The 13403-nt window shown below is 25.6% G+C and overlaps 1 protein-coding gene across 1 annotated transcript in view; it reads left to right on the top strand.

The window, feature by feature from the left end:
* The first annotated feature begins 22 nt into the window (after positions 1-22).
* The window catches only part of LOC107454459 (citron Rho-interacting kinase), a 57788-nt gene continuing 44407 nt past the window's right edge, over positions 23-13403 (top strand). The window contains exons 1-13 of the mRNA XM_087157585.1: positions 23-157; positions 408-621; positions 2655-2830; positions 4403-4647; positions 5063-5156; positions 5250-5459; positions 6163-6319; positions 7795-7972; positions 8909-9158; positions 9265-9389; positions 10859-11021; positions 11195-11266; positions 12627-12842. Coding sequence (XP_087013711.1) covers positions 423-621; positions 2655-2830; positions 4403-4647; positions 5063-5156; positions 5250-5459; positions 6163-6319; positions 7795-7972; positions 8909-9158; positions 9265-9389; positions 10859-11021; positions 11195-11266; positions 12627-12842 — 2085 coding nt within the window. The 5' untranslated portion in view covers positions 23-157; positions 408-422. The remainder of the gene's footprint in view (positions 158-407; positions 622-2654; positions 2831-4402; positions 4648-5062; positions 5157-5249; positions 5460-6162; positions 6320-7794; positions 7973-8908; positions 9159-9264; positions 9390-10858; positions 11022-11194; positions 11267-12626; positions 12843-13403) is intronic.

Below are 13403 nucleotides of genomic sequence, written 5' to 3'. Positions count from 1 at the left end.
ATATTATTTTAACTTTTCGGAAGGATTACAACCGTCACTTATGACGTCATAATTTTGTCAAAACAGCGGTTATTTAACTTGAATGTAATATGTTTAAATAAAATAATTTGGATTTAATTAAGTAAACTTATTCTGCATGCAGTTAGAACGTTAATAGGTATGTCATGAAATAAATTAAATAGGCATATAGTTGTCAAGATGCATAATATTTTAAATATTACAGAAGAAAAAAAAGAATTACAATTATTTTCTGAAACACACCTTTCGAATCAACTTGTTATTTTTGAATTTAGAACAAACATATTAATTTTCTTTCGATATTCTATTCCTTTTATATTATATTTACTATTCAAGCTAGTAAGTAAATTATGAAAAATAAAATTTTAATTATTCATTACTTTTCACAGGTAAATAATTGAACTATGGAGGAATCTGTTGAGACAATTGTCACTCGCTTTATGCGATTGAATCAGCTGTTGCTCGGCAAATCGAATTATACCCTGCCGAAAAAATACCTGGTACATCGAGATGCCTTATTAGACGTTTTGTTTGCTATTTATGATGAGTGCAATGTTGATTTCTTGAGAAAGAATAAGAACATTAATGCTTTTATTGAAAAATGTGAGTATTAAGTTGTGTATTTTTGCATTATTGAAGTTTCATGTGAAAAAAATTTTTTTTGTTGTCCTAGTTATGAGTTTTGTAAAAATTTTTTTAGGAAATGTATGCACTTAAATTCCCATTATTTTCTGTGTGGTTTGTAAATGTTTCTATATTTCATCACTGTTGTACAGAAGTTACTTTTCTATGTTTGCAGAATTTATAAATGTACAGCATTTTGTATTTTCCATTTCTAAAGCACATTCAAAGCTGTTTTACAAAAAAGCTTTTATTTTGATTCTGAATGTATTACAAAATACCATAGAAATATTCTTATTTTTTTTCCAACTTTATTTTATTTGTTTATTTATATTGATAGTTGTCAACTTCATTCTTATCTGCATCAGTTGTTTATATCTTATTGAAACATTTTGTTCAATTTATTATTTTTTTATAATGTTAATCAAATGCTGATACTAAATATTTTTTAATGCCACATGCTATAAATTAGGGGCAATATTTTTTTTCTTCTTTTGATTGAATGTGTTCCAACTGAACTGTGATAACTTTAAAATCTGGAAGTTTTATCATCAGAGAAAAGTTAGGTTATTAAATTAAAATACCTTAAAAATCCCAAGATAGGAATTTGAGTAGGAATTGTTTACAAGTTGAATATTTTTTTCTAAAAAATTGGTATAAATTATAAAGAATATTTTTCAATGTTTGACTTTTCAATTTTTATCAATAACAGATATCTACTAAAATTTTTTATTTTTGCCATAGTCATTCTTTTATTTTTATTATAGTTAAAAAATTATGTCAATGTTCACTCCTTCAAGCAATTATTTTCCCCCAAAAAGTAAATTTAAAATTTGTTTATCAAACACTGTCTTATATATGAACATACGTGTCAATAGATATTTATGTCAACTATCAGTAAATATTTCTCTCGTTAACTAAACATTACTAACAGACTAAACATTTACATTGTTTTACTACAGCTATCAACTTGAATATTATCATGTTAAATGCTTGTTTATTTTTACTACAATTTTTTAGTATATACATAAAGTTCAAAATAATATATTAAGTTCAAAATGTAGAGAAAACATGGAACAAATTACCGATTAAGGAAAAAAGAGAAGATGAAAATCAATAATAATAATAAAAAAAGAAAAACAGTAAGAAACCGAAGAAAAAAAGATATTTCTTCATCAGCTCACACGATTATATCTACAAAAAGGAGTCTTTTCTAATATTGTATCTATGTAGCCAAAACAATAGTATAAGGAGCACATATAAATTTTTTTGAAACAAAATATAATAGTATAGAAAATTCTTTTTTCTTTTTGTCCTTTTTGTATTCATTTATTGTGATATATATGCATATTCAATTTAAGTGACCTGTAAAAGTGTTTTAGTGCACACGAAATGAACAAGATAAAACTGAAAAATTAATATTGACATTTATGCCATCCGTCAAAAAAGGAGGAGTAAAAAGTGTTTTTTTCAGGGAAATTTTTTTTCTGAGATTTTTTGATCATTTTGACATTATTGTAATATTTAATATACATTTTCTCCAGCTCTTTATCTACCAGTTTAGTTTTTTTAATGTCATTTTGTTGATCATATCCAGGGGTCCGTCCAGGCTAAATTTACTGCCGTTTAGTGGTACTGTCACAAATTCAACTTCAGGAAAAAGAAAATACTTTTTCTGAAAATTTTATTTTTGTATCTCGTAAGAAACGATAAATCCATATTTTTGTTTTGATATTTTAATATAATTTTTAATGTTCACAAATTATGTCTAAATTTTCACAAAATAGGTACCTCTCAGAAAAACCGGAACAGACCCCTGATATTTAAATATGCTTCTTGGGATGTGTTTTTTATATTTAAAAAAAATTTTCTTTACAATTTTTTTTGGTTTGAAAATTAGGATTAATGCGTCTTATATTTTAACTTATCGTGCAATATTATTTCCCTTCTTGCCTTTAATTTAATATCAAATATTTTAAATTACAAAAAATTATGATTTTTATTGTGTTTTCTAGTTAGGATTGTTATGCCTGAACTGAAGACAATGAGAGTAAATCTGAAAGATTTTGAAGTGAAGAAAGTTATTGGCCGTGGACATTTTGGAACTGTTAATGTTGTGAAGGAAAAAGCTACTGGTGATGTTTATGCTATGAAAGTGCTTTGTAAGCAAGAAACTCTTAACCAGCAAAATGTGAGACCTAATATTTTAATGAAAATAAGTACAATTTTTAATATAAAGTAGCATAACTGTTTCTTCAGTAGGCTGCAGTAATTGTTTTTTAGTGATTGCCTGTTATGAATTTATTTTTTATATCAATTGGATTTTAATTCTTCAATGTAGCAAAAGCAATATATTCTATATTTAAATAATACAGCAAATAATATATGATGTTTACAAAAAAATTAAGTTCAAAGTTTAGCTGTATATACTATGCTTTACTTACATCTTTAATTTTTAATTAAATCTTTGAACTACATTTATTGAACATTCTTTACAACAAAAAAAAAATTCGATGTTAAAAGATTGGAATTTTGTCGACACCTTAAATCATAATAAACTTTAATATTTTGTCATTTAAATCTTATAATTTTAAGTTATTTAAAATCAGTTTGTAATACTGATATAAAATTACACCAGGGTTCTCAAAAATCTGGATTTTTAAGAAAAACCCTAGCCTATGTGGCTTTTTTTTTAGGTTTTTTCATGACAAAATTTAAATTTTCCTAGAGATAAGCCTGTTTTTTTTAATATATGCCAAGTATAAGAATAAGATATTTATATACTGAAAAATTTTTTGCTTGATTATTAACAAAGGGCTTAATAAAGGAAATGGTTATGAGAATAACTATTTCAGTAATTTTTTCTGCTTTTTAAATGTATAATAATTTGCATAAAAATAAAGTTATTGAAATGATTCTTTGTAAAATACAAAGCATTATATGTTACATGATATGATTAGTTTTAAATTATAAATATATATTCTTGAATGAGTGAAATACACATGTCTTTTTGTATTATATGTTGTGCTCATTTGGATTTTTCAATTTTAGAATTCTTCATGTCTTACAATGTACAAAAATTATCAACTTATTTTTTTATTTTACTTTTTATATTTGAAATAAATTAAGAGATAAAATTTTTTAAACATTTACGTTTAGATGTTTTTTTTAAACATACATTAAGAATTTAAAATTTTCCGGAATAGGCGAGAATACTCATTAAATTTAAATAATGTATGAACAGACTTAGATTAAATGTAAAACTTCTGCAAACTCAAAATTTTAATTGAAAAACTTTTTGCAAGCAATTTAGAACTAATTTCAATTCTTTTGCCACTACTCAATTTTGATAAAATTTGTTCAAAATTCGCTTAATTTTTAAAATGTCTTGATTATTATTCATGCCAGATTGATTATTATATATTGATTATTGTACTCACACATTATTATATTTCTTTAAATTTGGGGATTTTTTTGGAGGATATAAAACTAGTTATTGACTCTGTTTCTGTTGTATCCAAATTTTCTAAAATAGACAGCGGGGTATAATGTTTGAATTCTGACTTTTTTTAAATTTTTTTTTTTTAATAATGAATAATCATACTTTTTTTATTGTGAAATACAATAGCACATGTACATTAATTATTCATATCTGTTGAGCAGTTTGTCACGACTTTTATGTGAAGCCATGTATGCAATCCTATGTCATACTTTGATTTTTGATGAAGACTAAGTAGGTAACTTATTTTGTTTGGTTTTTTAGGTTGCTTTTTATGAAGAAGAAAGAGACATCATGATAAAATCGTCAAGTCCATGGCTTACTAAGCTCCAATATGCATTTCAAGATAATCAGAACCTGTATTTAGTTATGGAATTTCACCCTGGTGGTGATTTGGTATCTTTACTGCAGAAGCATGATTATGTATTACCAGAAGAAATGTGCAAGTTTTATTTAGCTGAACTTGTCTTGGCCATTAATAGTGTTCACACTTTAGGATATGTTCATAGGTAAAATTTTTTTTAATGAGAATTGCTTTCATTAGTTTTGGCCTAAATTTGTTAAGTTACTTTGCAAGTGGCATTTGCAAAGATATTTTGTTAAAGCTGACAACAAGTTGATAAAATCTGAGATGTTTAAAAATTTGCAATGAAATAAAATTTCTGTCTCGAAAGTGACATTCAAAATAAATAAATGAATAAAAATTTAGTTTTAAGAAATAATAATGAATTAAGAGAGAATTTTAAACCAGTGAGTTAGTAAATTTTACGAAATATTTTACTATTTTTGTTTTTTTTTATCAATGTATTCTGATGGTAAATGTAATAATTGTTTTGAAAGTGATATATAATGTAATTTATAGTAATTTGACCTTATTCTTAACTTATGTTACATACATGTATGGAAATTTTAATAATTTTTTAGGGACATAAAACCTGACAATATTTTGATTGACCGAACAGGCCATATAAAATTAGCTGATTTTGGTTCTGCCGCAAGATTGAACATGAAACAGCAGGTAATAATATCTTTCTGCATTAGAACCAGTTATTAATTTTACAATGAAGTTGAATGTTTAAGAAACTTAGTTTGATTATTGTGTTTGTTTTAGGTCACCAGTATCATGCCAGCAGGTACTCCAGATTACATTGCACCTGAAGTTTTGATTGCGATGAATGCTATACCTGCATCCAATTATGGCTATGGCTTAGAATGTGATTGGTGGTCTTTGGGTATTGTTGCTTATGAAATGACCTATGGGTCAACTCCATTTACTAGCGATAAAGTCCTCTTTACTTACAACAATATTATGAATTTTAAGGTAAGAGCCTTGCTATCAATGATTCTGCTAGATTTTAAATACTACTTATCATCAGGACTTTAATGTTTCTGGATTCTTTTTTATCAAAAACAATTCCCAATTAAAATCAGTGCACCATTTTAAAGATACCAAAGAGAAGTAATTATTTTTTATTTTAATTTTTAAAAGACGTTATTTTCACTAAAACTTAGTTTTAAGCTTTCTAAATCTTCATGAATTACAGAAAGTTATGAGAAATAAATTAAATCAGCAATTTATATGATGTTTTAAACAATGTAGAGAAAAGGGCAAAGAAAAGTCCCGCAATTTTTTAAAAAAAATAAAAGATGAGATGAAAGTGATCTGGCATATTTAGAAGAGGATAAATTCTGTACATCTTTGTAAATCTAATTATTATGCACATTTATAGATATTCCACATTACTTCTATTGATTGACAAAACTAGAAAAGAGTTACATTTGAAGGGTCAAGGCTTTTAATTACTAACAACTTCTAATATTATGTTATCCAATGATAGAATAGGAAAATAGTAGTTTCATTTGCGTTTTCAAATATTTTTAAAGGAGTTTACCCATTAGCTTATTTTCCAACTGAAATTACATTTTAATTTTAGGCTATTAATTAAGAACATATACTTAATTATTTTGGTGCATATATTTCTTAAAATCAGATAGTTTCTAATCTTTTTTAAAATTTATTTTAGAAATTTTTCAAACTTCCACCTGAGGCCTCTGAAGTTTCAAGTTTGCTAAATGATGTAATTGAAAACTTACTAAAAGAAAGTTCCATCCGTTTTGGTTATGATAAACTGACTGCTCATGAACTTTTCTTAGACATTGACTGGAATAATATTCGTAATAGTAAGTTTCTGAGTTGACTATTTATTATGCTTCCTGTTAGCTATTTGTTAGCTCAGTAGTTTTTAATTTTCTGAATCTGTTGTAATAGTTTGTAAGGATACAGTATCATTTTTTTTTGGTGGTATCATTTTGAAATTACGGTTTGTGTTTTTTAAGATGTAATAAAAATATTTCTCTAATTCTTTAACATTCTTTTTTCCCCTCTTCCCCTGCAATTGCAACCACAAGTGTAATGTAGTCTTAATAGTTTGAAATCTTCTTTAATGTAATGTTCATATTAATTTCAGAACTATTAAAAGTTAGTACATGATGGTAGGCTGTCAACTGAAGCAACCTATTTTATAAATAAGAATTATGTTAATTCTAATATAGATATTAGTTTTGCTGTTTAAATAGGAATATATAGCAAAACCAAATTATGTAACCATGAGTGGATAGCAAATAAATATGAAATAAATTAAGAAAAAAATAAAGAAAGAAATAATCATTAAAAATAAATAGCTGAATTTAATGTGATTGCTGTTTGTTGCTGACTTACATGTGAATTCTAGGAGCTAAACCAGGTACGGCCACATTGAATGTCACTGTAATTCGTAAAGTTACCGTAAAGCAGAGGCGCAAGACTTAGTCGATTTCAATGTTTTATTTAAATAACACTTCGTATGATGCTCAATGTAGTTTCTCATACATTTGCAGCAATGATGTAAATAAAGTGAACAAAATCTTAACAGCAGCTTATGGAATTAAAAGAATGTGCTTTAACAAAATATCGTATTATTTGATCTGTTAAAAAATAAAATAGCTACTGAAAGAGAAATAATCGAATTAGAGCAGAAATTTTTTTTAAGCTTTTACTAATAAGTATCGAAAAAGTGTTTATTGTATTCTATATTGGATAAGTAACAAATTAAGGTATTAGTGTTTGCAGTCAATCAGCTAGTGTTGAGTTATATATCCACAGATTGTAAAAATTTTATATTTTTCCAACATCCTGAAAATATTTTAGAAAGTATTTTCGCGATACATGATGAGTATTTAATAAATGTCGCAGATATGATCATTATCAGCTACAGTGAATGTCAGATATGATTTCTCACATTTTATCAATAACTATAATTACCAATTATAATTATTCTCTTATCACTGAGCATTAGTGTCTGCTATTTAAATTAAATAATTAAAAGCATTGATTTAAGCCACAATTTTAATTACTTGATTTTTTTTTTTGAATTTGTATTATGGAACATGTCATTAAACAAAAATAACCCCATATTTTTTAATTTATTTTGAATGTTTGGTTTGTTGCTGATAATGAAATTTTTAAATGAAATAGTAATTGTCCCAACTCAGAATTACATTGTATAGTATATTCATAATGTGTATTCATGTTTTTAAATATGAATAGCTAATATGTATATTCATGTTTGTTTATATGAAAAGTTAAATTGAGTTTTGTTTAACTTATATTTTTCCAGCTGTGCCACCTTTTATACCCAATGTAACAAGTGTAGATGATACATCAAATTTTGATGATTTTGAGCCTGAAAATCGGCCAGTTTTTAGTGAGCTGAGGAACAAGAAAGAATTTAGTGCTAAAGATTTGCCTTTTGTGGGATTCACATATACTCCTTCATTTGATAACAGTTTCGAAAAGTATGTTTAAATAATTTACTAATTCAAAAAGTTATTTAATAAACAAGGATCTTTAGCGAGTTCTCTTTTTTAAAAAATTTGACTTAGTTATCTTTATTAAAGTGAGAAAGGAGTGATATTGTGTAAATAACTTTTGAGATATTTAAAGCAGCATCAAATAATCTAATTGAATAGCTTTGTGAAATAATATCATAACCTAAGTGGCATTTCAGTGTGTTTTACTTTTTAAAATTAATTTTAAAAAGTGAATCTCAGAATAAACATAAATAAAAAGTACGCAAAATGTGCAATGCATTGGTAAGGAGAGGTATATTAAATACATAAGAAATATAAATATGCATAAGAAACTAAAAGCCAATAAAAATCAAATTAAAATATAAGTATATGAAGTAAATTAAACATAATTATAAATGAAGTTGTAATTCCTAAAATGCAGGACAAATAAGAAAATTTTAATGAGCTTTTAAAATTTCATTTAAATTTTTTTTGATAACATGAATTATTTCTAATTAATGTTTAATTCCTCTTTAATTTTTAAATTTTTTAAAAATAATTTAACTTTTATGTGTTTTCTGTTTTATTTTTTCACCTCTTAATTTATCTACTGTATTGTTGCATTATTCGTTATGATTATGAACTGAGGGAATTTTTTTTTTCTAGACTTATAGTAGAACTGGGATGTATTTAAAAAACTGGTTTTGATATTTGATTTATTGTTATTCTAATGTACTAATTCCATTTACTAATTTCTTAATTTTTTTAATTTTCTGTTTCTCTGTGTTTGTGCAGAGTATTTTTACACTTTATTGAATGATGTATTAATTAACTGCATGATACTGCTAGAAATAATAATAAAAGATTAAAAACATTTTTGATGAATTAAATGAAAATGATATATACTTTGTAAATACTTAAAATATTTTGGATTTTTCATAGATCATTCACTACTGATGAGAGTAGTTCACATTATGTTAGCCTCGATTCGACAGACTCTTTTACTAAGAATAGAGCATTGATTGAATTACAGAAAGTACTTGCTGATCACATGAGCATGGAATCATCTTTAAAAAATGAAATCCAGAAATTAAAAGATACAGTACAAACTAAGGAAAAAGAAGTTGAAATTGCAAAACAGGAAAAATCTCTTGCTAATGAATTAATGTCTGAGTTACAATTGGAAGTGCAGGTCAGATTTTTTTAAATTTTATGTTTATATAAATATAATTATACAATATATTAACGTCAATTTTTTTTAGTTGTTAAAAATAAAATTCGTAAAAAATTTGTTTTAGCAAATGAAAGAGCTTCTTTGTTATGAGCGTGATCATAGAACAATAACAGAGAAAAAAGCAACCCAGCTTGTAAGATTAATGAAACAGAAGCAAAAGCAGGATGCTCTTCTTTTAAAATCAAAAAGGTAATTTTAATAAATAATGGTGTTTTGGTTTGTCCCCCCCCACAGTACGTTAACTATTGCGATTTTTATTCTATATTAAAAAGTAAAGTTGAGAAATAGTTATCTTTAAAAGTAATAAGTACTTGAGCACAATCAACTGATTTTTTTTGGTTTAAAATCATTTTGTGTTGTAATATTATTTAAAAGTAAAATATTTTATTTTTAATCATTTATTTACTTTCAAGTTTATTTTTTTCTAAAATAACATACTTTGATGTTATTAATTTATGTAAATCATATGAAAATTTTTATAAATAAATAAGTAAATTTTTTGTATTACTAGTATTAACTTTTTAGCTTACAGTGTTGATTAACTCTCTCAAACAAACTCTGAACAAGCAGTGAAACAATATGCAGATTTTTGAACAAATATTTAAATTTAGGTTTTGTTTAAATTTTCTCAATATTAAAAATTTAACAATTAAAGAGAAAAATGGTTTCAAAATTGTAAATAATTTTCCAATTTCCAGGGTCAGTTATTTGTATAAATGATTAAAATTTTCATTGAGGTACATCATTTCATTTCATTCATTCAAATGAGGTGAATCATTGTTTCCAAGTTTTATTTAATATTTTTAAGTACTATTTTTTCTATCAAATGAACTCTGCTCGCCATTTGTTCAGAGCAGGTTGAGGATAGGTTTTTTTTCCTTCTCACATTAGCAAGAGAAACATCAAAATCTCTCCTGTTTGGAATGCAATTCCTTACAATAGCAGCAGGCAACTCTAGACTCCAAGGTGGGGATGTTCGTTCATTTGATAATAAAATTTTTTTAACAAATAAGGATATAAATCAAGATGTAGATATAAAGACACACAGTTTTGCTTTGTTATACAATAAGCATGTAAAATTTCAATTCATAGTTTCAACTCATTATTGCAAAAAATATAGAATTTTGATGAATTTTACAACTATAAACAAAAAAACAGCTGCAACATTTTGAAATTATTTATTTATTTTTTTACAATATCCTGAAAATACTTAGAGAGGTTTTCTGTTAAATCTTAGGTTTTAATATTCATTCACTGGATCTTGTACTGTGCTCATTCATTTTCATTGTTTTCAATTGATTAAGAAAAATCAATATATATGTATTGTGAGCTGATAAAGGGATTATATCCCCCCCCTGGATTTTTATTGATATTTTTGTTTTATTTTTATTATGTTTTTTATTTTAAAATTTTTCTTCCCTTTTCATTCTGTAATTTATGTTTTCTCTCTCTCTCTTTTAAATCAAGCATGAAAAAAAAGGCTGTAATAATAGACTATGTTACACAATAGAATATATTTGGAAACTAAGTTCCTAATTACTTTGCTTATTAAAACTTTCTTTTCTTGCATTGACAGCTTTTACGAATTAGAAATAAACTGTACTGTATGTTTTGTTCCTTTTTCTCATTAATATTTTAAAGTTCTGTAAACATTTCAGTGTTGAGTACCACCAAGGAGAAAGGGAAATTTTAAATTTAGAGGATAATTTAGATGAAGCTAATCGTAAAATCGATGACTTAATAAAGGAAAAAGCGGATCTTCTGTCAGAGCTTTATGATACCAAGCATATGTTATTAGAATGTCAGAAAAAACTATCTGAGGTAAATAGTTTTTCTTTTTATCTTCTAGTAGAGCTTTAGACTCTATATTATTATTCACTCATAATTGATCATTCCTTGGTTATACATCATGCAAATATGAGTTGACGATTATGTAATTGTTTGCATGAAAGTTTCTATAATTTTTAGTATAATCATTTCTTTTCTTCGTTTAGAATCAACAAGATTTATTGGCTTCTGAGTTAAGTCTCAGCATGAACAATTCCAATACGAGTGAAAGCTTGAAAGTTAGTAATTTTTCTTCTAAATATTGTTTTTTTATATTATTGAGTTATTTCATTTTTAATATTTTTGTTATTTAATATTGTGTATTCTAAATTTGATTGTATGATATGCATTAGGATGCCAATCAAGTTATCTGGCAGATTAATTAGGATTTCAGTTTTTAAGAAAAAATTTTCCTATTATTTTTCGATTTATGAAGTTGAAATATACATAATGCTACAAAAATTTGTACATCTTTTTAAAATTTGAGCAACATGAGAATCAGATTAATAAAGTATGCTTTGAAGACTAATGTGTATATTATAATATTTAGTTGAAAATCCCTTTAATCTCATATATATATATATATATATATATATATATATATATATATATATGCTGGAAAATAAGTTTTTTGAAATCTTACGTTAAAATTAAAAAGAAAGCGCATGTAGTTTTTCACTGTTTAATCTGAATATACTTTCTAACTCAGTAACTACCTTAAACAAGTAGATTATGAATTCACCTTACCTGGAAGTGAACATACTGGTTGTAAGCAGCAATTCTGATTTTCTTGTCATTCCAGTAGTTAAACATTCTATTGCTTGACCCTATGGATTCAAAGGAACAGTCTATTCTTCTACTGTCACCAGCAAGTTGCTCTTTGTTGTGGATTCATGATTTTTAAAGAATGTAATTTATATTAATATAATATAATAATAAAAAATGCAGCATTCCCTCAACAGCCCTTGGTGGGCCAGGGGGATCCTGGTGGTCAAGGCTCCATAGTTTCGTGACTTATGGCATGATTGAGGCAATATGGTCAGCACCTGATACAGGCTGTCTTTATTTCCCAGACTAGTACCCATAGATCTGAGGCTGGAATAGTAAATAACATAATAATAAATAACTGAATTAGAAATTTTGAGAAACTGAAATTTTATTGATTTTTTTTCTCTTTAAATTTATTTATTCTGTTCATTTATAACAAATTTATTTTATAGAGTTTTCTCGAAATATTACAATTTTGGGTAGAATAAGTTATTTTCGGTAAACTTGCATTGTCCTTTTGATATTATTTTTCTATTTCGACAAATTACTCTATTTTTGAATTAAAAGACATCATAATTATTTTTAGTTGTTCTAAGATTAGTTGGGAAATTTTTTGAGTGAATTATTTTTGTTATTTATTGTGTAAAACTCTTAAGATATTTTTTTAACATTTCAAATTTGATTAAGATTTCAAAATTAAAAAATGACGGATCCCATTTAAGTGTGTTCTTGTAATTATTTTGAGTTAACTTGTAATTATTATGCTTAGTTATTATTTTTGCATGCAACTGTTGGTAATACTACAATTTAATTTTTAATTTGCCATTTAAGGTACAATCTCCTATTGTTGAAAAGAAACTTGTAAGAAAATTGGAAAGAAAAAATATTCAACTAGAGCGAGAACTGGAAGCTGCAATCAAATCAAAGCATGATGCAGATGCTGAAATTTTGTCATTGCAAAACACAATTTCTGAGCTGAATAATAAAACAGCACAATTAAGTGTTGAAAGTAGAAGTGTCAATACTTCATATACCGAGAATGAAAGTGTGAGTTTTCTATTTGTTTATCTCGCACTGTAAGTTTTCTATTTGTTTAATTCGCGCATCACTTAAATTAATTCCCTTAACCAATCCTTTAAATATTCGAGTGTGGGGCTTCTTTTTAGAGGTGAAAGAGCTTTGTAGATGAAAGTAAATTTCAAGGTCAATTTGTCTTTTGTGCTAAAAATAATTTTTTACTTTTTATTATATTTTGTATATTTTTGTGATGACCTTATTTTACAATACATATTTTTTTTATTACTGTTTTAGTTAGTTTAGACACACAAAGATCCAGTTATAACTGCACATTTTGTATGATATATAAATCTGAGACTTAAAAAAATCATCAAGTTTGCAAAGGTTTGCTTAAATTTTTCGTACTTAATTTAAAAAATTCATTCCTAAATTTCATCCTACCTTTCCTCTCGATATTTAGTTCATATTATAATATTGCTAATCTAAGATTTAAATATTTTTGTTGTTGTTGTTATTTTTTTCTTATTTTTTAAAATCATTTTTTCTTTTAAATCTTTATCTTTTCAAAGTGTTAAAATAAAATTCATAGAC

This window comes from Parasteatoda tepidariorum, chromosome 2 (genome assembly GCF_982258835.1).
Source record: "Parasteatoda tepidariorum strain Cologne lab strain chromosome 2, Ptep-v5.0, whole genome shotgun sequence".
In the NCBI taxonomy this organism is placed as follows: Eukaryota; Metazoa; Arthropoda; class Arachnida; order Araneae; family Theridiidae; genus Parasteatoda; species Parasteatoda tepidariorum.
Note: the sequence above shows the minus strand (reverse complement) of the source record. Positions and strands in the feature narration are given on the sequence as shown.